Source organism: Triticum aestivum, chromosome 3B, assembly GCF_018294505.1.
Source record: "Triticum aestivum cultivar Chinese Spring chromosome 3B, IWGSC CS RefSeq v2.1, whole genome shotgun sequence".
NCBI lineage: Eukaryota > Viridiplantae > Streptophyta > Magnoliopsida > Poales > Poaceae > Triticum > Triticum aestivum.
In genome coordinates, this window is record NC_057801.1 from 851,700,610 (window position 1) to 851,725,808 (window position 25,199).

Below are 25,199 nucleotides of genomic sequence, written 5' to 3' on the forward strand. Positions count from 1 at the left end.
CGCCGCCCGCGCTTCCGCCAGCCACCGCCGCGCCGCCCCCCAGCCGCGCCGCCTTCCTCCCTGCCGAGCCGCCGCTCCAGCGCCGCCGCACCACCCCTCTAGGCCATGGCCTCCCCCGGTTCCACCGGTACCTCCCGCAGCCGCCGCACCAACCCGTTCGAAGGTCCCGATCCCGTCGTCATCCGCGACCTCAACATCCTCGCCCGGGTTCCCGTCGTCCTCGACCACCTCACCTCCACGTACTATGCCTGGAAGACGTACTTCTCCCTCGTGTTCCGTGAGTACAATCTCCGGGATCACATCGATGGCTCCGTGGACTCCCGCTTCATGGAGGACGATGAGGAGTGGACGGCCATCGATGCCACTCTCATCCGTTGGTTCTACACCACCATCTCGAAGGACCTCTTCCAGGTGGTCTCCGCCGACGATGACGCTCACGCCGTTTGGTGGAGATTTTCTCTTTTCCCCTCCCCATACCGATTTGCCTCCACGTGCAACCAGGAGGGATCCCTTGCCATCGCCGTCGTCGCCCCCGGAGGGCATGGCCGGGCAAAGCCCGGCCAGCCGGCGGCGGCAGGGATCTTGCGTCTCCATGCGCGGGCTCTCGGCACGGGGCAATGTATCTGTGTCCTAGGTGTGGCGCTGGGACACGGTGGCACGCCAATGCGGGTTGGCATTGGTGATGTGGCGATGGTGTGACAGGCGGTGGCTGATGTGGCACCGCCACGATCAAATCTGGCCATCCGCGAGGTGCAGCTCGAGTGCGGCATGGGTGCCGGCGTCCACCCCTACCATGGCTCTCGGCTGGTGGAGGTGGAGGCGCAACATGGACGGTGGATTTCCCTTCCTATGCTTGTGCGGTTCAATCCACGATGCGTTGGTGGCCGGCCGATGGTGGAAGGTGCATTCCATGGAGAGAGGCATGTGTGTGTTGTGGTGTCGAGTTGTATTTGATGGGTTGTATAGTCATTGCGTTATCTATAAATCGGGGCGAGAGTTGATGGCTCCATAATTTTGCACTTTTAATTGGGTGTATTGATCATATTTTTAAAGGGTGTTTGTCGGCTTTTGTCTTTTTTTACTAATGATAACACTTCGAGAATGAATAATCCTTGTTTCTTGTTGTGCATGTCCAAACCTTTTTACTAACGATAACACTTTGAATTCAAGAACGAAGAATCCTTTGAGCTGTGCTGCTTAATATACAGAGCTTTTGGCCTTCTTGAAAGAAAAATACTTCCCCTTAATGAAATATAAAAGCGGTTATGGCATCTTCAATGGTCACCCGTAAATTTTCTCCCGCATCCGTCCGCGGACAGGGGTGGACCAATCCGCGGATACGAATATGGGAGGCCGCCATCGAACCATAGTTGCACACATTGGAAACTCTTTCAACAAAACCGGATTTAATTCATGCAAACTCGGCCAGATTTCATACAAACATGACGAGTTTCATACAAACCGGGCGAAAACAGTTACATTTTGGACATATGTTGAACTGAAAAGGTAAAACTATGTGCATGTACGGCCGCGCGGACCATGGAGGGTGTCCAGGATGGTTTGAGATAAAGACCGGACAGGTCACCAACTGTGCAAGCCGGTGACGCGCCAGCGGTGGCCTTCATGGGATACAAGCGGCGGCGGCCTCCCGTGTTCTACTTCTCCTCGATGATGGCGGCGGGCGCGGACGTGCTGGCCGCCACCTCGTCGACATCCGCGCAGCTCGCTTCTTTCTCTGCCTCGGGAGGCTACTTGGGCTAGCCGATGGAGGTGAAGTAGCACGCTGCCTCGCTCGTATCCACCGGGCTCAACGGGCCACCCAGTCGGCTTTTATGCCGGAGAACCGTTCTTCCTGCTCGTCGGATGCCATCGAAAGAGTGGAGAAAATGGTGGAAGGAAGAGATGGGGAGCGGCGGAGTGGTGCGATTCTTGCCTGGCATCTGGCCTCATTTAAATGGAGGGTGGACGGGAGGAGCTTGCCTGATGTTGTGTTTAATGCTGACCCGTTCGTGAATGGACATGTGGTCGGAGTAGGTTTCTCGGCTTCCACGTGCGTTTATGGAGACGTTTGAATGCAGCAAGAATGCATGTTCAGCTGGGCGTGTAGCGGGCAGCGTCCTTAGCCGGCACGCCGCTTCAATAGTGGAGGCAGTGAGAGGTCGCGTTCGTCCTGAGCCTGGAGCGACGAGCTGTACAACGGCATGAATACGGGCAGCTGGCGACGAACGGGAAGCGCGGACGGGAGGGGGGGTTGGTGGGCCAGGGCGGTCAGATGTGTGCGTGACAGCGGACCGGACTCCCCCTGTGTTTGTTTCCAGTTTGCGGGAAAAACACTTCTGAACCGCACAACAGACTGGTACAGGACCGCTTTGGATGACTTTCATGGTCCACACTGATGCGGGAGGTTTGCGGGTCGGCGTTAAAGATGTCCTTAGATCGTTAACGTTTTTAATTTCTTTACAGAGGGAGTATAAGAGAGTACAACAGTGAATAATTAAAGTAGTCCAATGCACTAAACAAATACCAATTGAATGGCTAAACGGACACGTACGAGTCATACCTTCGATTTTGTGAGTGTTTTTTTTAATAAAAGAGGGGCCTCCCTCCGGTTTCATTAACGAAACCAAACCCGGGCACATAAGCATCCACCACTGCTAGGCAGGTTCAATAAAAAAAGCGCAAGGAGTTCTCACGGCAGCTAAAACCATATTACAGGGGGAAAAGACTACCCAAAAATATGACAACTCTAAAAGCCACAGACAAGTTTATCATAATAGAACAGACGCTCAAGGTGGAGGAGGAGGAAAAAGATGGGGAGATGTGCGATGGCATGAGGGAAAGGGAAGGAGAGGTAAGGGACATCCACAACATTGAAAGAGAGGGCACAAGGGCTGGTGGAGATTTTCCTTTTTCCCCTCCCCATACCGATTTGCCTCCACGTGCAACAGGGAGGGATCCCTTGCCATCGCCGTCGTCGCCCCCAGAGGGCATGGCCGGGCAAAGCCCGGCCAGCCGCCGGCGGCAGGGATCTCGCGTCTCCATGCGCGGGCTCTCGGCACGGGGCAATGCATTTGTGTCCTAGGTGTGGCGCTGGGACACGGTGGCACGCCAATGCGGGTTGGCATTGGTGATGTGGCGATGGTGTGAAAGGCGGTGGCTGATGTGGCACCGCCACGGTCAAATCTGGCCATCCGCGAGGTGCATCTCGAGTGCGGCATGGGTGCCGGCGTCCACCCCTACCATGGCTCTCGGCTGGTGGAGGTGGAGGCGCAACATGGACGGTGGATTTCCCCTCCTATGTTTGTGCGGTTCAATCCACGATGCGTTGGTGGACGGCCGGTGGTGGAAGGTGCATTCCATGGAGAGAGGCATGTGTGTGTTGTGGTGTCGAGTTGTATTTGATGGGTTGTATAGTCATTGCGTTATCTATAAATCGGGGCGAGAGTTGATGGCTCCATAATTTTGCACTTTTAATTGGGTGTATTGATCATATTTTTAAAGGGTGTTTGTCGGCTTTTGCCTTTTTTACTAATGATAACACTTCGAGAATAAATAATCCTTGTTTCTTGTTGTGCATGTCCAAACCTTTTAACTAACGATAACACTTTGAATTCAAGAACGAAGAATCCTTTGAGCTGTGCTACTTAATATACAGAGCTTTTGGCCTTCTTGAAAGAAAATACTTCCCCTGTAATGAAATATAAAAGCGGTTAAGGCATCTTCAATGGTCACCCGTAAATTTTCTCCCGCATTCATCCGCGGACAGGGGTGGACCAATCTGCGGACACGAATATGGGAGGCCGCCATCCAACCATAGTTGCACACATTGGAAACTCTTTCAACAAAACCGGATTTAATTCGTGCAAACTCGACCAGATTTCATACAAACATGACGGGTTTCATACAAACCGGGCGAAAACAGTTACATTTTGGACATATGTTGAACTGAAAAGGTAAAACTATGTGCACGTACGGCCGCCCGGACCATGGAGGGTGTCCAGGATGGTTTGAGATAAAGACCGGACAGGTCACCAGCTGTGCAAGCCGGTGACGCGCCAGCAGTGACCTTCATGGGATACAAGCAGAAAACTAAAAAATTCTATAGATGTTTCCGCAACACGATCTTTGTTACGGAAAGTATTATATAACAAACTCTGTTGCAAAAAAAATCTACAGACGTTTCTGTCTTGTTGCAGAAAACTAAAGAAGAAGAAGTTTTGCAACATGAGTCTTGTTGCAGAAAATTGTAGAAGATAAGGTTTCGCAATAAGGTCTAGGAAATCAGAGAAGAACAGATCTTGTAACAAGTGCGTCGTTGCAGGAAATTAGAGAGGAGGATTGAACGGCTCACATCACGCATCGAATGGCTCGCGAGACGCTTGTTTCTGCAACTCGACCGTTGTTTCAGGAATTAATGAGTCAGGGAAGGAGACCGAGCCGCACGCCAAAAGTAGATCGGACGGCTGCACGCACGTACATCGAACGGCTGTCGAGGTGACGGATGTTCCATACGGATCACCTTTTTATTTAGGACTACTTGCTTATTATTTATTTATTTATTTATTGGAGAAATTTAGGAGTACTTGCTAGGCCGTACTGTAATTGGATTCAGAGCCGACAGCGGAGGCCTTGTCCGAGATGGAATTGAATTGTAGGAGTCCAGGTCCAGCTCTTAATTTGCCCAAGGCGGCCCTGCACTTAATTTGCAGACATCCCTCAGAAAAGAAAGAAAAACTTAATTTGCAGGCAGGAACAAATCCAAGGGATCGATGGCGGCGGAAGAGACGACGGCGATGGAGATGGTGGCGCTGCGGAGCCAGGAGGGCGTGGATTTCGTGGTTCCCGCGGAGGAGGCGAGGGTGTCCACCTTCTTACGTCGCAGGATGGAGCTCGACCGCGACAACTACATCGTCCCCGCCGACGGCGACGACACCAAGTACACCCACATCTTACTCCGCTCCATCCGAGCCGACGTCCTACCCAAGGTTATGCACTACTGCAAGAGGCACGCCATTGCCACCGACGACGACCGGGCCCTCAGCGACTGGGACGCGGAGTTCGTCGGCATCGTCGACCTCGACACCCTCTACGATCTCATCCTGGTGATTCATTAATCAATTTGTTTCCACTCCATCTCTTCTCCAATCACACAATTCCCAATTAATTAATCATGTGCTTGCTTGCATCATATTGTTTCTTCAACTCTTGAGTTTTTTTTTTGTTGAGACAATTCAACTTTTGAGCTTTGAAGCATATATTGATCGTGTTATGTACTATTATAAATCGCAGGCTTCGGAGAAGCTCGAGGTCCGAGGGCTCCTCGGTCTGGCCTGCCGGGCCCTCGCCGACAAGATCAAGGGGAAGTCCCCACGCGAGACCTGCCATATCCTCGACATCAAGGGCGTCTTCGACGACGCTAATCATGACCTCAAGTTGGTGGAGAAGGCGTTGGCGGCTCTTAACATAGTCCGTTGCCAAGACTTCACCCAATACGAACCCAAGCTCAACGCTTTCAAGTGTAGTCGATACCACAACTTTGAGAACCTAGCTTTCTTCGACTTCGACAAAGAGTGTGAGTGTTCAATTTTCGGTCACCATCATCAAACTTCTTCTTCTTCTAGGTCTCCACTGCACGACACAATATCAATATATAAGTATGCATGTGTTACATGTTGGTTTTGATTTGTGATCATGGCTTTTTTTTATTCATGTGCAGCTAGCTTCCAACGTGGCCCGCCGCTCCACAAGTTACCTTCACCCGAGTCGATCCAGCGATATTGCCTCAATGTCATTTCTGTCAAGGCGCGTGAATCGGATGTTGGCTACCCGATCAGTGTGTTTGGAACCGTTATAGCGAGGGACTATGTCGACTACAGATGCGTCTATTTGTTTAGGCGTGAAAGGGATGATCCCCAGCTCATCAGCTCTCCGGTATGTACCTTGGTCTCTGTTCCTTGCCTTGTTAATTGTTGCTTATTATATCATTCCACCGTTTTTTGCTCGGAAATGTAAGGCGTGTTTGACATGTTTTCTTTGCCTGAACCCTTTTGCAGGATGATATGTTATCTTTGATAGATCCATGTCGAGCGCTTGTTCCAATAGACAACGTTTATTTTGAGACTAATTTAAAGATCATGTGTGATGGAGGGGAAGATAGAGTTTTCAGTAAAGGCATAACGGAATTCAATTGGGTTTGCATCCCTACATACAGGCAAACCATGACGGTCAGCGTGTACAGTTTCCTGAGTGATGTGAAGTTTTTATGTGCACTGGTTTACCAACCCGTGGAAGTCACCATTGCAATCAGTGTTTTGAAGGGCCCATGTAATATTTCAAGAGTAGCCGCTTCGACTCCCGGAAACTTCAAGGATCATATCGTTCTATACGAATCAGCGGGCAGTCCGATGGTAGTCAGCGATGGTGACTCCATCCCGTTAACTCGGAGCGTGGTAGCTATCTCGCTAGATCAGAAGTTGGCGCTCTTCCTTGTTGGTGGTGACGCGTGTGAACACCTTGCCCTCACTCTAGGACCTTCGGATCAAGTGCTTATTTGCAAGATGGGTTGTGCGGTGCTGGAGGTAATAGTTGGTTGGACATATGTGCCGGAAAGAGAGAGGCCTAATATGTTTAAGGTTATTGGAAAACATACACGCCTCTTGCTGTGAGAAGGTATGGCGCCGATGGAGGCCACGTATTAGTTGTTTGTATAGTTGTGGTACTCCTTCAGTTAGAAGATGTAAGGCGTTACGTAATTTTGTTTTAGATGTAACATAATTTTGTATTAGATGTAAGGCGTTATGTGAGATGATTCCACGAAATGTAATTGGAGGTACCGTGAGCTTTTTGTTCATCAAAAAATTATGGTTTGCAAAGCATGAAATCAACATAGATCAATATGCATATACATACTGTAGAGAAGTGTTGTGGCATTGTGGGTCTTGACTACTATACATACTAGCATCGTAGCTAGATTGCACTTTAGAGTGCTCTCAACAACTTGGATTCATATAGATAAAGGTATTGCACAAAATGAAACGAATTGCATATATAGAGAGAGATTAAAGCCTGCAATAGTTTGCAAATATAATTACTATGTTGCAAGAGAAAAGTAGAAGAAACACACGGGCAACCAAATATGAAAGGAAATTCATGGAAAGTGGAAGTCCAGACAAAAGGACATGTTATTAGATCATACACATACATACCCACACAATCTTAACTAGCTAGCAGGTTCCATAGTCCAATGTTGAAGTCCACGTGTCACTTTTCAAATAACTTTCATCAAACGCAAACCTAGCGCAGGCGATTGGACACACACAAACAATTGCCACCGTCGACAAATGGGTGGGCAAGAGAAGGGGAAGAGGAAGAAGGAAACATGAAGAAGGATAGGCGAGACAAGGTCAATGGCAAATGGTACATACAATGCATAATGAGTAGCGTGTGTCGAGTCGGGCATAGAGCCATGTCTGGTCAAGGCGTTGAAGCACTCCCTCCGGCTTGATGCCCCCGATAGCGACAACAAGCTAATACGACTTGTACAAAGAGAGGGTGGAGGAGGACGAGGGCGTGAGAGGAAGGCAGTTTGCAAATAAAAGCCAAGAGAAAGGTCACGCTCGTCATTGAATTGAAGAAGAAAAAAAGTATGATTACAATGAATTGGTTAGAGGATGTGCCTTTTATTTGATTTGATTTGATTTGATTTAAAAAAAAAGGAAGAAGCAAAAGCAATATATATGTTGATACCTTTGTATGTATGGTGTTGAATGAATGACAGCGATGCATCACCTCACCTTCATCATCATCCACTACGAGCTAGGACCCAACCCAATTCCGATCCGATCCCATCCATTCATCGAAGCTTCAAGAAAAGTCTCCTCGTGTCAACATCCTCTACTACTTTATATGTTTTTCATTTTTTTTATATTAAAAGTGTGCTCAATCATTCATTCAACTTTATTTTTTGAGCAGCTTTATATCCAGGGCGGCTGCATATACTACTGTACTGCACTGCACAAAACTGGAATGAGCCAAATATTTACGACACATGGATCATTAGATGTGAAATTTTCTTTTTATCACTGTTGGAGAAGAACAAAGTTTGAAAAGAAATAAAGAAGGATTACATATCTTTCATATCTTGTTTCTCCTTGAGTAGTATACTGGAGTGGAGTAGAGGCTACCGTGGCACTAGGAGTTTTTCTTACTTCATTCTTCAGCTACAAAAACTGAAATTAACTAGGCGACCATCTGCTCCAGGTCCGACCACCGCGCCGCCAGCATGTCGCTGCCGCCGTCGTTCAGCCACGACGAGTACATGTCCTCCTGCCCCCTGCTGCTGTTGCTGCTTCTGACCCCGAAAGACGTGGACCTGCGCAGCTCCGCGCCCTGCACGCCCCAGTCCAGCTTCCCGTCCGGCGACCCCCAGTCCGCCAGCATGGACGACGCCGCCGCCGGGGACGCGAACGACCGCGCCTGAGATGCCGGAGAGCGGTGCACGAAGGTCTGGCTCCGGTTGGTGAAGGCCGCGGCGCGGGCGCTCAGCCCTCCTCCCATGGGCGGCTTGGTTGTGCTGCCGCGCGCGCTGCTCTGTTGTTGCTGCTGCTGCTGCTGAAGCTGGTGGTGCTGCAGGGAGGAGAGCGCCTGGACGTAGGCGGCGACGAGGTCGGGCGAGTAGTCCGGCGGGGAGTTGGCCCTGGCCATCATCATCCTGCGCGCGTACTGGCTGTCGGCGTCGAAGTCGAGCTCCCGCGAGCTGAGCGACGCCGTGAGCGCCGGCCTTGTAGTTGTAGAGAAGGAGCGCGGCGGCGGCGAAGAGGAGGAGCTCGGGGACGGCGATGCCATGGAGGCGGCGGAGGGGTTGACGGCCCGGAGCTGGCGGGCGCCGTGCGCGAAGAAGCAGATGCGGCGGGGGCATCCGACCTCGTCCTTGCAGAGCCTGGTGCGGTACTGCGCCGGGTGGAGCCATGACTCGAAGACGCCGTGCGCGTACTCGCAGGCGTCGCCCTTGCGGCATGCCTGCGGGTCGCGGCGGAAGTCCGGGCAGGGGACGCAGGAGTAGGGCACGCGGCGCGGGTCGCGGCGGCGCGCGTTCTCGCCCGGGTGGGCGAAGGGGCACTCGGTCCAGTCGTGCGTGTAGGCGCGGGAGCACGGGTTGACCTTGAAGCTGTACATGCGGAAGTCGTCGGTGGCGAAGACGCCCGCGTTGATGTCCTCCGTCTGGGCCAAGTCCGAATAGTCCTTGTTGGTGGTGGTCTTCCTGGTGGTGGCCTCCGGCGGCGAGGAGGAATCGGGATGTTGTTGTTTCTTGGTGGGGCTGGCGGGGAGTCTGGTGGTTTGATGGCGGTGGTCGAGAGCGAGGAGGGAGTCGGCGGACGCTCCGGCGGTGAGGAGGAGGCGGGCGGCGTGGGGCGCGGAGGGTGCGCGGCCGGCGTGGGCGAGGAGGAGCGGGGTGGCGCCGTCGGAGGCGGAGGCGCGGGCGGCCTCGGAGGGGGCGATGGAGAGGACGTAGGAGAGGACGGCGGTGCTGCCGTAGAGCGCGGCGACCATGGCGGGGGTGCGGAGGTGGAGCGCCAGATGGTGGGTGGTCCTGGTCTTGGCTGTCTTGGGCGAAGGGCCGTACCACGGGGATGCGGCGACGAGGGAGAGGTTGTCGTCCTGGACGGCCCGGCGGAAGGCGGGCAGGTCGTCGGCGGCGGCCAGGTCGAGCAGGTAGGATGAGGGCTGGGGATGGTCGTGGGTGGCCATGGCGTTGCGGAGGCCCGGGCACATGGTTGCTTGGCTTCCTTGGTTTTGGTTTGCTTGGTGGTGGAAGGAAGGCGAGGAGAGGTGGGATGATGGATGAGTGGATGGTGTCCGTTGAGGATGGATGGGGTGAAGATTATATAGACGGCACACGCACACGCACACGGGTGGGGCTGTCGTCGTCGTCGGGAAGGAGGGGCGAGGGGAGGCTTCCTTGACCGCGTGCGGGTGCTCATTTTGGGCGTGCGTGATGCTTCCCTGCACCTGCACCTGCTCGCGGCCACGGTAGCTCAGTGCCTGGGTCACTCTCACCCACTGGGAGGAGAGGGTGAGGTCGCGGCAGCTGCTGCTTTGCTTCCTTTCTTCTTCCTCCTCAGTCCTCATCCTCTCCTCTTGCTTGCAAGTTGCAAGCTGATGGTGAGCATTGACCCTTTGACTCTTTGACCCGCTCTTCCTTCCTTCCATACGACCAGACCTCGTTTCTTTCTTTCTTTGGAGCATGAGGGAGCTTGACCAGTCAACGCTCAAGCCTACCACTAATACTAATAACTAACAAGAGGCAGCTTCACACAACTCATTGCCACTAAGTAGATCTTTTCAACCACCAACAGCATCTTACTAATTCCATCTTCTTCTTCAACACACCAACAACATTCATTCCATGACTAACAACTACTCCCTCCGTCCCATAATGTAAGACGTGTCAAAAAAAATGTCTTACATTATGGGACGGAGGGAGTAATTATCTCCTCAACACATTCATACTCCACACTCAACCTATTCTGATGATAATACTAGCGCAACCCCTCCTCCCTCCCTCCCATGGCGCCCGGGAGAACCCTAGCCGCCACCTCCCCTCACCCCCTCTCTCCACCCTCCTCCCTCGCAAGCCCGCAAGGGTGGCTGTGGGGTCTTCCTTTCCCTTCCAGGCGGGATCTAGGGCTGGCATGGGTCTGCTGCTTGTCTGGAGGTGCTGGCCTATGGCGGGAGAAGCGGTGCAGCGGTCGGGTGGCGTCACGACGGCAGCGATGTAGGTGAGTCAGATCGGGCATCTCCGGTCAGATTTGGTGGTGCGTGCCGGAGGGACGGCGGTGGAGGCTGCCTAAGGTGTGGCTTCAACCAAACACTAATCTAAGTTGGTCAAACTTGTCTAACCTTAGATGTGGCAATCTTTTGCAATCTTAGGACATGTACAATGGTACTATCTTAAGAGTGCCACGTAGGATAGACGATGAGGTGGAGGAGCAAGAACTCATAAGAAAAGTTTTGTGTTCTCTTACTATTATTTAAGAGAAGACAAGAAGTGATCTCTTAGCACAATATGTCTCACCACATTTTTAGGAATTGCTAGTTATTGAAGATAAGGCTAAGAGATGACCCATTGTAGACAAATTTTTTTGTCATCTCTAAATTACATGCAAGACTTAAGATAAGACTATCTTATCAACCATTGTACATTTTTTTTCGAAAAGGAGGAATACCCCCGGCCTCTGCATCTGGATGATGCATACGGCCAATTTATTAATTATTAACACAAGACCTTACAAAGTCGTACAACAGTAAGACCAAAGCCACCATCTTCGCAACCTCTGTCGCTACTCCTATCTAACTGATGAAGGGGCGCTGATGGTCTGGGCCTAATACCAAACAGACCTCGCAGCAAAACATAACATCTAAGACCTGAGGTCCCAACCAGGACGCCTGCCGGGTATGGGCACCCACCAGTCCGGCGTGCTCTTCAACCAGGACCCCTGCCGGGTATGAGGCCGCCGCAGCTACGTACCATCAATCCATCTTCAGAGTTGTACTGTTGCATGAACCGTGCCAGGTCTCTCTGCCATCGACGCCACCATCCTGCGCTCGTCCATCATAACACGCCCACCGGCGAAACCCCCACTGCTCCATGCCGCTGAGACTCGCCGTTGTCAACGTGCCAGATGCCACGCCGCTCCTCCGACGCGAACACCAAAAACAGGAAACGCCCTAAAGATACAAGGGGCACTCTGCACAACATGAAAGCCGCCGCGAGCAGCTACAGAGAGCCAGCCGGCGGCCAAAGCCCCCACCTTCATGAGCCCACACCCGAGTCCTAGCTCCCCCAGGCAACGCCTCCAAGGAGGAGATGACGCCCATGGCGCAACCGCTGCCCAATCCAGGCCGGATTTTGGGTTTTCACCCGGGAGAGGACCGGAGGTGGCAAGAATAAGGACCACGACACCGCCTTCAGGAAGGATGCGTCGCCCGAAGCCGACGTCGCTGTCGAGCCGAACCAGCCGGCCTAGGATTTCCCCCGGTCCCAATCTGCACCACCATCCCCAGAAGCACCGGAACCAGCAGCATCCACCGGCCTCAAGCGCAAAGGGGAAGGAGCGGGAACGAGGGAGCAGCAGGCCTCCAGATCTGGCGAGGACGAAGGCCCCCGAACTGCCGCCGCCAAGCGCCGACTCCCCACCACCCGAGCGGTCGAGGACGCCGGCAGAGTCCCCGCGCACACCGTCCAGGACGCGAACGGCGGCGCCGAACCAGCAAGGGGCCGCCGCCCCGTGGATCCGGATCTCCGCGAAGGAACGACGAAGGCCCCGCCGCCACCTTCCTCGGCAGCCGCGCGACACATCGGCGGCTCCTCTGGTGGCGACGAGGAGGAGAGGAAGGGGAGGGGAGGCCGGCGGCGGCGGCTAGGGTTAGTCGCCCGTGTCGCCCCTGTTGGAGCGACGCGGAGCCATTGAACATGTCCTTAGTCGCAAACCAAACATCCCCTATGTCTACAGCCGACTCGAGCGGATAAAAAGCGGATCAAGTCCACTACCCTTCAGCCAACAGGATCTTAACTTGTATCTAGCAATATTGATAAAGTAGACTTTGTGGACCGGCTACGGACGATGTAATAGAGCCCAGCCTGAATTGAATTGACCAGTCAACGGTCAAGCCTACCACTAATAACTAACAAGGTCACTAGTAGTGGATCTCTTGAGCTACCAGCGGCATCTTACTAATTCCATCCTCTTCAACACACCAACAACATTCATTCATTCCATAACTAATTAGAATACTATGTTCCTATCTCTAGCTCTAGCTCTCTTCAACAACCACAAGACTCTTTACTAATCAATTCAAAAAATTGCTTTAACACAAGTTTGATGCCATAACAGCATCTCTAACTCGACTAGGCTTACCATACTCATTTGTCTCACGCATGCAACCTTTACTACCCAATTCTCCCCAAATTGTCCTTTTTGTTCCGTTCGGAGTACGTACCTTATTTCCAATCAACTGGTCGATGCATCACAAAATAACCAGCTATAAATCATAATACAGTGGTACAATTAATTAATCTCAGGGAAAATTTGTTGTATCGTTGGTGCTTAAGCAAAACTTTCTTTAACCAGAGTAACAAGAGCCAAGACGACGGTAGTAAAAGCTCTTAGCTAGAGATATAGTATAATTAACACATGTTGCCGTTAAGCTCTCCCTCCTAAAGCAAAGACCAGGACACACTACTAGAAAACTAGGACATCACCATCATCAACAAAAGAGTAAGCCTGGCCTGCTTTTAATTAACCGAAGTTGAACTGGAAGCCCCCGCCGGGGAACCCACCGCCGTGGTGGAACGTGTACTGCTGCCCGCCGCCTCCGCCGAACGGGTCGAAGCCGCCCCCGCCTCCCCCCATGCCCATCTCCTCCAGGTCCTCCCCCCGGTCGTACCTCACACGCTTGTCCTCGTCGCTAAGCACCTGCGCACGCACCACTCACATACAGTTAGAAACAGCATCATATCTACTAAGCTGCGCACCTTGTTCAATCAATCTTGCCGTGTCTATTTATTTTTTGTTTTTCCCTTTTGCTATTCACCAGTCATCACTCGAAATAGTCGTACCTCGTATGCGGACGCGATCTCTCGGAACATGTTCTCCGCCTCCTCGCGGTTCTCCACGTTCTTGTCCGGGTGCCACTGCAGCGCCAGCCTCTTGTACGCGCGCTTGATGTCCGCGGCCGATGCTGTCTTGGAGATGCCCAGGATCTTGTACCAGTCTTTCCTTTTGCTCAGCTTGAGCTGCCTTTCCGCTTTCATGAGCGCCTCTCGGATTGCCATGTCCTGAGTCAGTGTCAAGAGAAAAATCGCTGTCAGACCACAGTTCATTTGTTCACACGAGTCATAAACCAAGCTTGCAAGTAAAACTGTCCGCTGGAGATGCGTCATCCTTAATTTGGAATTTCAAAGATAATAAAGGGGGCAGGGACAGGAAACAGAGCATCACAGCAGAGTTCCTACTGTGCGTGTAACCTCAGCCAGAGAGTCTCTTCAAACAATTTACATAATCGCTAACTTTTAACCACAAGTTGCACCCCGTATCATACCAAAGTCTAGCTAATGCAGGATCTATTGCTGTGTGCGTCATCCATCCAAGCAGTTAAAACACATGATTTGTCCACTGGGAACTATATTTACTTATGATGAAGGCTACTCATTGAGCATGCATAACAAACCTATTTCGTCAGATGACAATTGTATTCAGCCTAATGGAAATGGGAGTAACAAGATGCGCGCCAACAGAAGCACATCATCAGAGAGTAAATCAAATATAGCAAGATGCAAGTTTTAGTTAAAATGAAACTCAAATTGGCATGCTCTGACAGACTCTGGGAGCTTAGGCTTTTTCAGTTGGAACAGAACAAAAAGAAGATATGCTAACAAATGACCTTAGCTATGATATGTTCAGGACAGCAAAGCAAAATCGCATAAAATTCACCTGTGGGGATTTCTGGGCAGCCTCTTTTAGATCCTCAACCGCACCTTCCCAGTCTTCTGTTAGAAGTTTAGCTTCACCTCTCTGCAGCAAGTATGAAAAACAGTTCAATTAATAGGTTTACAAAATCTGACATAATGGGTAATTTCATTCTGTTGTATAGTGCATAGTTTCAATTTCCTGAAGTAATAAAACACCAGTAACGAAATATTGACTACCATATCAGCTGTAATTTACTTGTGCACTCTAGAGATATAATAAGCTAAGCATATGGAAAGTGCAAGTTATTGCAATTCTATGTACAGTAAACAATTTCCTTGATGCTACAGTCTAATATATGGACAAGCAGCCGCAAAAGGCAAGAGGAGCCAAGATGCATGTATGACGGGTATCTGTGCCAGCAGGGAGTTCATAGCATTGGAAACATTGCATACCAAGATCTGAAACATTCTATATTTGCATTCTAAACATGAATGCATGGTTGTGTGCAAGTCCAGGCAAGCAATGTTACCTGTGACAAAGCTTCAACAAGTTCTTCATCTATGCTGAGCGCTTCCGTACAGGTGTTGATTGCCTCCTTGCCTCTCCCAAGTTTAACCAGAGTCTTACATAGCCCAAGATGAAGTTGTACGTTGTACAAAGTGTGGTCTGGATCCATTGCTAGTGCTGCCTTGTAGTCCTCAACAGCCACGCGAAACTTGCTCTTGGCAGCATTATCTTCAGCCTGCATGCACACCACTTTACTTTCTTAATTACGGTGTCGTAAACTCCTAGTTCAACTGATACAGCGAAATTATCAAATAAAACTCACGCTCTTGGTCTTCTTCAGAAGTTTTTTCAGCCCAAAATATGCTTTCTTCAATTCTGAATGTTCAGGGTCTAGACGAAGGCCTTTCTGATAGTGCCTAAACAGAAAGTGTTGTTATTGGTGAAGCGAATACTTAATCTTATCGGCGTTATGTGCCTGTACTTTCAAATGAAAAGCAGCAGACAATACTTTACCTGTTGGCAACATCATGATCAGCAAGGTAATAGTATGCTCGGCCACGAAGTAACAGCGCATCCAAGTTATCTTCATCTTCCTTGAGAATAAATCCTGTCTCCGAAATAACGTTCGAATAGTCTTTCAGTGCTAGCAATGCTTTAGCCTTGAGGAGCTTTGCCTGAAAAAACAACCGTTTTCGTGTTACTGCGGCTTACTGAATGAGACAGGACGGCACATAATATTCGTGGTTGCACATGATTACTAGGTGAAGTATACATACTGCTTAAAGTGTACCTTTAAGCAACCTGGAGAAAATACGAGCACGATTTTATTGACGTACTCGAGGACTTTTGAGAATTCTCCGGCATCAGACTGGGTATAAGCAGATTCTAATGCGTTTTGGGCCTGCAGCAGCTGAGCCAGTTCCTTCTCCACTGAAGCAGTCCCGGGCTTGAGCTCCAGGAATTTGTTATAGTCACTCTCAGCTTCCTTGTGTCTAGAGTTGAGAAGAGCACATTAATTAGGGATGCGAGGAAGAAGGAACAGTGAAACCTCTGTTTTTATTTACTCCGCATATTAGCTTTGACTTGAGTCAAACTTTATATAAAGTTTGACCAAGTTTGTAGAAAACAAAAACAACAACAACAAAGCCTTTAGTCCCAAACAAGTTGGGGTAGGCTAGAGGTGAAACCCATAAGATCTCGCAACCAACTCATGGCTCTGGCACATGGATAGCAAGCTTCCACCGATGTGGCGCGTCGCTGAGAGGGTTACGCCCCAACGAAAATCTTTTGGGTTTCATCTCCATAAGAGTGGCTGAGTTTTTACGTTGGCTCGCCAATCCTATCACAACCCTCCTCCTTTACCCCGGCTTGGGACCGGCTTTGTAGAAAACAATATGAACATTTAAAATAACAAATCTATTGATGTGTAAATATATGCAATGATGAATCCAATGGTATTGATTTGGTGGTGAATAGGTTAACATATTTTTCTACAAACTTGTTGAAAGCGTACAAGGTTTGACTCCTGACAAACCTAATATGCGAAGTAAATAAAATAAAAACGAAGGGAGTATATATACAAGTTACAAGTGCAGACATGGCAAGCTGAAATTAGAAATAAGAAGTAAAGTATAGGTGTTAATTAGCGGACAAAAAATGATTACCTGCATCTGTGACGAAGCACCGTCGCGCGCTGCCTGTAAGCTTCAGAATGGTTGGGGTCGAGCTCGAGGACGGCGTTGAGCAGACCGAGCGCCCCGTCGTATTTCCTTAGGCTCATCATCTCGGAGGCGCTCTTGAAGAGTTTGGAGGGGTCATTGTCTTGGACTTCTGGAAAACAGGGAGGGAAAAGGATACAGATTATGATTCAGTCAGTCTATTCTCTGTATGATTTGTTTGTGTTTGCGTCGTCGTGCTCTGTTCTGGAGCAAGGGTTTTGTCTTGTAAACAAAAAAAGACGATTATTTGGTTTTGCAGTGATTAGAGTATAGTGTACTAGGAGAGGAGAGGAGAGGAGGAAGCAGAGGGCGAGCAGGAGAGTAATTGGTTAGAATCTGAAATGACAAGTGCTCTGCTCCCCCATCCTCTGCTTGTGCTCCTCCCAAAGGCCAAAGGAGGAGGAGGTGTTGCCAACCAACCCCAATCCCAAGCAAGCAAGATCAAGATCCCATCATCATCATCATCATCATTCTAAATTCTAATGCCTTGCATACTATACTATTACTAGGTGGGTATAGGTACATAATCTAACTTAGGTAAGGTATAAGGATCTGCTCACTCAGGTGGTGGGCATCATCCTTCCTTCCCTCCACCTGAGTCTACTGCATACGGCGCCGTGCAAATGAGAGGGAATTAATGGATCCAAGGAGAAGAGGGGATTTATAGGTTACCTTGGGAGGAGGAGCAGACGAGGATGGGTGAGTAGAAGAGGAGCAGCGGCAGCGCCAGCCGCCACGCCATCTCTTCTCCGTCTTTTCTTTCGAGGTCGCCGCCGTCCGCCTCTTCCTCCTTCCTTCCGTGCTTCCGTCCTTCCGTTCCGTTCCCTAGGCAGGGTAGATCTTAGCCCACCAGTCCCGTCCCGTCCCGTCCCGTCCCCTCCCGTTGGATTCGATTCGATTCCGTCAAGTCCAATCCAATGGAGGGGGAGGGAGGAAGGAAGGAAGGAAGAAGAAGACGAGACGAAGGAGGGAAGCCGGTGACGGGGAACACGTAGCCTGGCCAATGGCTCGCCGCCGCGTGGCCTCTCTTTGCTGCCTGCGTGTTACGCCCGGACCTCCCGTAACGCCCCCGGACACGGAAACTCAAGCAGTACGCCTCCTACCTAAGCTTTGCGTATGTGGATTCACACTACAACAACTAGAGACGTACCACTACTAACTTTTTTTTTACAGCAAATAGACCTTAGTTCTTATATGATGGCCATGTCGTTTTTTTTTTTGCGAGAAAACTTTCAATCTATTCATCTTCCATCACGGCTGTACAACGAACACTAGAAATAATAAAAATTACATCCAGATCCGTAGACCACCTAGCGACGACTACAATCACTGAAACGAGCCGAAGGCGCGCCGCCGTCATCACCCCTCCCTCGTCGGAGTCGGGCACAACTTGTTGTAGTAGACAGTCGGGAAGTCGTCGTGCTAAGGCCCCGTAGGACCAGCGCACCGGAACAGCAACCGCCGCTGATAAAGAATAACGTAGATCGAAAGGATCCAACCTGAAGACACACGAACATAGACGAACCACAACCAGATCCGAGCAAATCCACCGAGGATAGATCCGCCGGAGACACACCTCCACACGCCCACCAACGATGCTAGACGCACCACCGGAACGGGGACTAGACGCACCGCCGGAGATCCTTTATCACCTTACCTTTTCTTATTATGTGCAGAAGGTCTTACCGCTCTATTGACGCATGCGGAGGAGAATGATAATTTTTCTAGAATAGAAGTGTGTAGAGAGGCCCCCTCTATTACTAACCTTCTCTTTGCTGATGACTCATTGATCCTCATGAAGGCGAATCTTCGCAACACGGAGACTTTGAAATCTATTCTGGACTTGTACTGTGCTGCCTCGGAACAAATGGTGAGTGTTGATAAGTCTAGCATATTTTTCAGTCCAAATACGAGAGTGGACACCAGGGAGCAAATTTGCTCAATCTTGAACATCATGATCGAGGCGCTCAAAGACAAGTATCTGGGTTTGCCAGCAAATGTGGGCGTAGATAGGTCCGATTGTTTTCAGTATTTGATCGATCCCATTGTCATGAAAATTAGCGGGTGGAAGGATAAATTACTATCTACAGGAGGAAAGGAAATTCTAAGTCTGTTGTCCAATCCATCCCTACCTATGCGATCTCCATCTTCAAAATTCCTAAAAAAATTGTAAAGGAATAACTAACGCGTTGTCGCATTTTTGGTAGGGTGATGACGACAACCATGGGAGGATGCATTGGATGGCTTGGTAGAAAATGTGTGTCCCAAAAAACCAAGGTGGTATGGGATTTCGTGATATCCATTGTTTTAACCTGGCGTTGCTGGCTAAACATGCTTGGCGTCTTCTTGAGAACCCAGATTCTTTATGTGCCAGGATATTGAGAGCCAAATATTTTGCTGATGGAGATTTATTGAATGCAAAGCTTAAGAAGGGGTCTTCCTTCACATGGCAAAGTATTATGTCGGGAGTTAGTACTCTGAAGAATGGGTACATTTGGCGAGTTGGAAATGGTCAGTCCATTAATATTTGGGACGATGCTTGGATTCCTAATTGTGCTACCAGGAAAGTCATCACTCCAAAGAGGGGTCATTTGTTGTCAAAGGTGTCGGATCTTATTGACCCCACATCAAACAACTGGCATGAAGATCTCGTAAATCAAACTTTGTGGCCCATTGATGCTCATCGGATCCTCGCGATCCCTCTCCCATAATATGACATGACGGATTTTATTGCTTGGAATTACACTAAGAATGGAATCTTTCTGTTCACTCCGCATATGTCGTTGAGTGGAATCACCAATATGGAAGGAAACTTTGTCGATCCAACAGTTTGGGGCGAACAAATTTAAATCCAATTTGGCGTAAGATCTAGAAATTATCTTGTCCGACAAAGGTTAAAAATTTTATTTGGAGGGCGTTGCATGGCACTCTCCCATGCCGCGTTACACTAGCCAACAGACATATGAAAGTTTTGCCAATTTGTCCTTCGTGTTTGTCTGGGCAAGAAGATACAAAACATTTGTTGTTCCAGTGCCAGAAAGCTAAGGAGGTGTGGAGAAGACTTGGTTTGGACGGAGTTATTTCTAGTGCTTGTGAAGTTGATTATGCGGGTGAGGCTGTCCTGGAATTCTTATTACAATTGCCAAACCAAGATTTAGCTATTTTGGGAACCCAAAATACGCGTGAGATGATTGCCATCACGACGTGGTATTTATGGTGGGAAAGACGTAAACTTGTGCATAAGGAGAAAAATCAAGATGCTAAGCAGATATCTATGGGGATTCAAGCTCTTAGGGCCAATTATGTTATTGCTTCCTCTCCTAATGCTTCCATGAAGAGAGCGGGTTGGAGTCGGGCCCCCGTGGGCTTTGCGAAACTTAATGTTGATGCTTCGTTTGATCATGACCTTCTTAAGATAACGACCGGAGCGGTTCTCAGGGATGACAAAGGAAATTTTATTGCAGGGGTCTGCTCGAGAATTGACTGGTGTGCGGACGTTCTCACGGCGGAAGCTCTAGCGCTTAGGTTTGGGCTATCCCTGGCGCAAAGGGCGGGGTGTAATCGACTTGTCATCAATTCTGATAACTTGGAGGTCACTGAGACTATGAACAATGGATGACGGTCGGCGGGAGTGGCGGCGGCAATTTTTGATGATTGCTATTCTATTGCTTGTGATTTTTCTATGTCCAAGTTTGAACATTGTAATGGAGAGGCAAATAAAGTAACTCATGAACTTGCCAGGTTAGCTAGATTTTCTGGTACTGTTGATTGGTTTGAGGAGCCATTGATTGAAATTGTACCCTTTCTATTAAATGATGTATCCGTTATTTCGATTGAATAAAGTTATGATGTTTTCAAAAAAAGATGCCACCTCAACATGCTAAGATGCATGGAAAAAGATCCACCAAACCATTCAGCCATGCATGTCAAAACCATTACACTACATGTATTTCACAAATAAATAAATAAATAAATAAATATAATAAAATATCCTTCATGAAAATACTCCCGTCGTTCGGAAATACTTGTCGGAGAAATGGATAAAAATGGATGTATCCGAACTAAAATATGTCTAGATACATCCATATCTCCGACAAGTATTTCCGGACAGGGGGAGTATCATCTAGTTCGCTTTATGTCGTCGTTTGTTGTCTTCATGTTGAGATTCACATTGAGGTGGCAAAATATCGAGATTAAATTAAAAAACTAAGCCAACTCAAAGTATCTATAACCTCTCCCTTATAAACGTTTAGCTTATCAAAATTTTCTTTTTGTTAAGTTAATCTAGAACTAGGTCTTCTTCTAAAAGCCCCTCAAAATTTGAGGAGTTAGTTCTTAAATACATCTCAACCGGCTCAATTTTGAGGAGTGCCTTAAACTTAACTTTTCAAAACGCCGCGACTTCTTCAGCTACACTGACCCTCGGCCCATGTCTCTAACCATTCGTGGTCGCGCCGCCGCCAAGTTTTGCTGCCTCTCGAGCTCTGGTGGCTGGTGCGACCTCTAGCTGCCGACCCATGAGAAGTTTTCGATGAAACAACCAAAAAGTTTTTTATTTCCCTTTTCTTTATAATAATGTGGAAATGTATTTGAAATGGTTTTTGTAAATTAACTCCATATTTCTTTTGAAATTTTATTCTTTTAGATGTAAATTAACTTCCCGACTGTCTACTACAACAATGTTTGCCCGACTCTGACGAGGGAGGGGCGATGACGGCGACGCGCCTTCAGCTTGCTCCAGTGCTTGTAACCGTCGCTAGGTGGTCTACGGACCTGGATGTAAATTTTACTTCTAGTGTTTTTGGTACTACCTTGACGGTTGATGAATAGATAGAAAGTTTTCTGAAAAAAAAAAGGAGTGAGGCACACTAGGCGACAAAAGAAGCTAAAAACAAAGAGCAAGGTTTGCTCTGCTCATCATCAGTTGGCCACTATAAACAAAAAGTAAAGCTTGTCCCTTTCGCTGCTCTGCTTTGCTCCGTCCGTCCGTCTAGATCCATCAAACTGGACCGCCTCCTCTTGATCCAGCAGAGCAGGGGATCCATGGAGCAGCTGGCAGACGGGTGCGAGCTGGAGGAGCTGGAGCTTCCCACTGTAGACCTCGAGGCGGAGGAGTCGAGGCTGACGGAGCAGCTGGCGGCGGCGTGCCGGGACCCGGGCGTGTTCCGGCTGGTCAACCACGGCGTCCCCTGCGAGCTCACAGCCCGCCTGTTCGGGCTGGCGCGCGGGCTGCTGGAGCTGGACGCGGCCAACAAGTCCCGGCTGCCCGGCTACTTCTGCGGCACGCCGGCGCTGGCGGCGCTCCCCGTCAAGGAGATCAACTGGCTCGAGGGTCTGCACGTGGAGGCGACCGCCGCCCACGGCGACCGTTCTCATTCTTCTCCAGATGGTGCTGACGGTGAAGCAGACGGCACTGCGTTCTCGAAGTTCAGGGAGGCGGTGAGCGGGGAGTACGTGGCGCACATGGCGCGCATCGCCCGGAAGCTGTTCGACGCCCTGGCGGCCGGCGAGCTGGGGCTCGACTCAGAGCAGCGGGCGTCGTACTTGACGGAGCGCGGCAGCATCTTCCGTGCGTACCGGTACCCGGCGTCAGGCGCGGGGCGGCGGCAGCTGGGGATGGAGGCGCACACGGACAGTTCGGTGCTGTCCATCCTGAACCAGGACATGGTGGGCGGTCTGCAGGTGTTCTATGGTGGTAGGTGGCTTGCGGTGCGTCCGGTGGAGGGCGCGGTGGTGGTGAACGTGGGGGACATGCTGCAGGCGATGAGCGGCGACGCGTACCGGAGCCCGGAGCACCGGGTGGTGGCGCCGGGCTGGACGGAGGCGGACAGGATGTCGCTGTGCTACTTCGCGTTCCCGGAGGAGGACGCCGTGATCGTCGGCCCGGCGTCAGCTTGTCGTCCGGAGGAGTTGTACCGGGCGTTCAGCTACGGCGAGTTCCGGGAGCAGGTGCAGGCGGACGTGAAGGCCACCGGGTCCAAGGTCGGCCTCGCCCGCTTCCGCCTGGCCGCCGTCACCCAATCATAGTCATAGTCATATTCATATTCATTGGACGGACGGCGCCTTGGAAGAAGCCTCATCGTGATCGATCCATGGATGGATGCGGACGGAGCAGACTAGAGCGTCTCATGTTTTTTTTTGAGGGAAACCTTCTTCTTCTCATTTTGTACTATATGTTTGTAGCGGGCCGAGAAAGCTTTTACTACTAATTAGTGGGCTGGGCCACCCACGCACGATGCTCTTTGTTTGGATCCAGATCAGAGTTCCGTCCGTCCGTACGCACGAGTCGGCCGAGTTGGCGCACGATCGGATCCACGGCGAGCGGAGCGGAGCGGAGAGGAACGATGGCCGGCGGCGGCGGCAGCAGTGAGGAGAGGCCGGTGGTCGGCCATCTTCCTCCTGGGTCTGGTGACGCTGGCGATGGTGGCCTTGACCATCCGCCTGCCGGGCCCTCAGGATCCGGTGTTGGACTTTTTTTTTTTATCGTATCCGGTGTTGGAGTTGGCCATGAGGATCCAGTGCATCGCCGCAGCCTGCAGCTTCTTCATGCTCATTGGCCGCGCTACTCGTCACGGAGCGACCACCTTAATTCCCCTCCAAGTCCACGGACCCACCTTTCGCAGGCTTCTTCTTCTTCTTCTTCTTTGATTCATTTTCTTTCTTTTATTTATTTATAGATTGATTCTAGGGACCGACTAGCATCCCTTTTCGTGGTGAACTGGCCGTCCCCAAGTTGGATCGTGTCCAATATGATTCTAGGGAAGATAATACATATTTAAATGTATGTTCTCATGTTTTTATATATATATATATTTAAATGGCGTGCAAATCACGTACAATTTACTAGTAGTATAAAGAAATTGAATGAGATAGCTTTGAGAAATTGTCGATCCGGTCTATATCGGGTGACTCAATCCTAATTAAAGACCTTAATTGAATGTGAGCTCTTTAAAACTAGAAAGCTTAGTGTTATACACTCGTGACGGCACGATCTGATCAGATCCACAGCGAGCGGAGCGGACCGATGGCCAGCGGCGGTGGCAGCAGTCAGGAGAGCGGCGGCGGGCTTATGGAGCCAGACCACGACTGCAGACCGTGCAAGGTGATCCTTGCGGCCGTGACCATCTGGCTGCCGGGCCCTCACGCACCGCCACTGCCACGACCCATGCTGCTCTTGTTCGCCAGGATCCTCTGCGTCGTCGTCGCCCCCTGCGCCCTCTTCATCATCCTCGCCACACTCATCATCACGGAGCGACCACCTTCCCCTCCACGAACAGACGGACGGGCCAAAGTCGTCGTCGTCGTGGTGGATCCAGAGCCAGAGCCAGAGCGAGCGATGGCCGGCGGCAAAATCGACTGCGGCCGTGCATGGCGATCGTCTTCCTGGGTCTGGTGACGCTGTCGATCGTGGCCTTGTCCATCTCCCTGACAAGACAGATGTTGCTCTTGTCCAGAAGGATCCTGTGCGTCGGCGCCGCATGCAGCGTCTTGACGCTCGTGCTCGCACTAGTCGTCACAGACAGACCTTTACCATGCCTCTTCTTCTTCTTCTTCTTCTTCTTCTTTGATTTGATGATGACATATTTTGTTCTTCTTTCATTCCTACTATCCAAAATAACTATTTCTAAATTTCCGGCTAGCTAAAAATCATCCCAGCCTAATTTTGAAATCATCAATGTAAATTAAAATTAATAACCATCATTTCAGTATATATAAGTCGAGGGAGTTTTATGTGGTATTTTTACAAAGCACAACAAGTCAATAACTGGAAAACACAATCATCCATTACTATATTATCATCATCGCGCTGCTACAAACGACCCAAAATACATACATAAACTCAATTAATGGTGCCAGAGGGTCACATTGTACTATCACATCTCCACTGGGAGGGTTCGTAGAGGCGAGACAGTGAACACACACCGTGCGGAGCATGCCGTACCCTTGGGCCATTCGGAACGCACCCCGGCCTCCAATAACGGGGAGCTCCCTGGTTGATCTCAGCGGGTTCCTCGAGAACAGTATGAACGAGCTACCGTTGAATGGCCCAGTTGTGATCTCGACGTCGATGGCCATCAAAATCGTGTACCCGTCTTTCGCTGTTCCGACGTACATGCCCTGTGCATTCCCAAGCACCTTAGACGTGATCGAGGGCCCCTCGGTGATCACGTCGTCAAACACGTAGACAGAGCTAAAGGCCACGATACCACGGGCATGGGCGATGGCATTGGTGTTTTGTGCGACGAGGACCGATAATGAATCCTTGTCGGCATGGATGTTGTGGAGGTAGAAGAGGATGTTGGTCTCCTTATCTCTTACAAACGGGGAAGCATTGCACTGGAGAAAGAGAACGAGGATGGTGAGGATCAAGAATGGAACTCTCATCTTGTCTTCTTGTGGCTTTTCAAAATTTGGCTGCGATTGAATGTGATTGGTGAGAAGAAGATTTGGTACGTGTATTTGTAGCTGATGAAGAGGAGGATATTGTTTGGTATTCTATACA

At 50.1% G+C, this 25,199-nt stretch overlaps 4 protein-coding genes across 5 annotated transcripts; 2 read left to right on the forward strand and 2 right to left on the reverse strand.

The window, feature by feature from the left end:
- Positions 1-4,719: 4,719 nt before the first annotated feature.
- Positions 4,720-6,850, forward strand: LOC123072922 (uncharacterized). The gene is made up of 4 exons (XM_044496594.1): positions 4,720-5,102; positions 5,290-5,572; positions 5,717-5,931; positions 6,054-6,850. Exons 1-4 carry the CDS (start codon positions 4,770-4,772, stop codon positions 6,663-6,665), a joined length of 1,443 nt encoding a protein of 480 aa, XP_044352529.1. The 5' UTR covers positions 4,720-4,769; the 3' UTR covers positions 6,666-6,850.
- Positions 6,851-8,055: 1,205 nt separating this feature from the next.
- LOC101290624 (zinc finger CCCH domain-containing protein 33) lies at positions 8,056-10,224 on the reverse strand. Its single transcript, XM_044496595.1, has one exon. The coding sequence runs from the start codon at positions 10,207-10,209 to the stop codon at positions 8,239-8,241; it is 1,971 nt and encodes a 656-aa protein (XP_044352530.1). The 5' UTR covers positions 10,210-10,224; the 3' UTR covers positions 8,056-8,238.
- Positions 10,225-13,044: 2,820 nt separating this feature from the next.
- LOC123072924 (dnaJ protein P58IPK homolog B) lies at positions 13,045-17,683 on the reverse strand. 2 transcript variants are annotated; one of them, XM_044496597.1, is made up of 9 exons: positions 17,369-17,683; positions 16,643-16,805; positions 15,769-15,970; positions 15,492-15,652; positions 15,301-15,394; positions 15,001-15,213; positions 14,493-14,573; positions 13,619-13,837; positions 13,045-13,475 (listed from the first exon to the last, which is right to left on the reverse strand). In XM_044496597.1, the coding sequence occupies exons 1-9, from the start codon at positions 17,436-17,438 to the stop codon at positions 13,299-13,301; spliced, it is 1,380 nt and encodes a 459-aa protein (XP_044352532.1). In that variant the 5' UTR covers positions 17,439-17,683; the 3' UTR covers positions 13,045-13,298. The 2 variants fall into 2 exon arrangements, with proteins under 2 accessions (XP_044352532.1, XP_044352531.1); XM_044496596.1 differs by having other exon boundaries at positions 16,643-16,808; positions 17,369-17,681.
- Positions 17,684-21,640: 3,957 nt separating this feature from the next.
- On the forward strand, positions 21,641-23,444 carry LOC123072925 (gibberellin 2-beta-dioxygenase 5-like). Its single transcript, XM_044496598.1, has one exon. It carries the CDS (start codon positions 21,740-21,742, stop codon positions 22,721-22,723), a length of 984 nt encoding a protein of 327 aa, XP_044352533.1. The 5' UTR covers positions 21,641-21,739; the 3' UTR covers positions 22,724-23,444.
- The last annotated feature ends 1,755 nt before the right edge of the window (positions 23,445-25,199 follow it).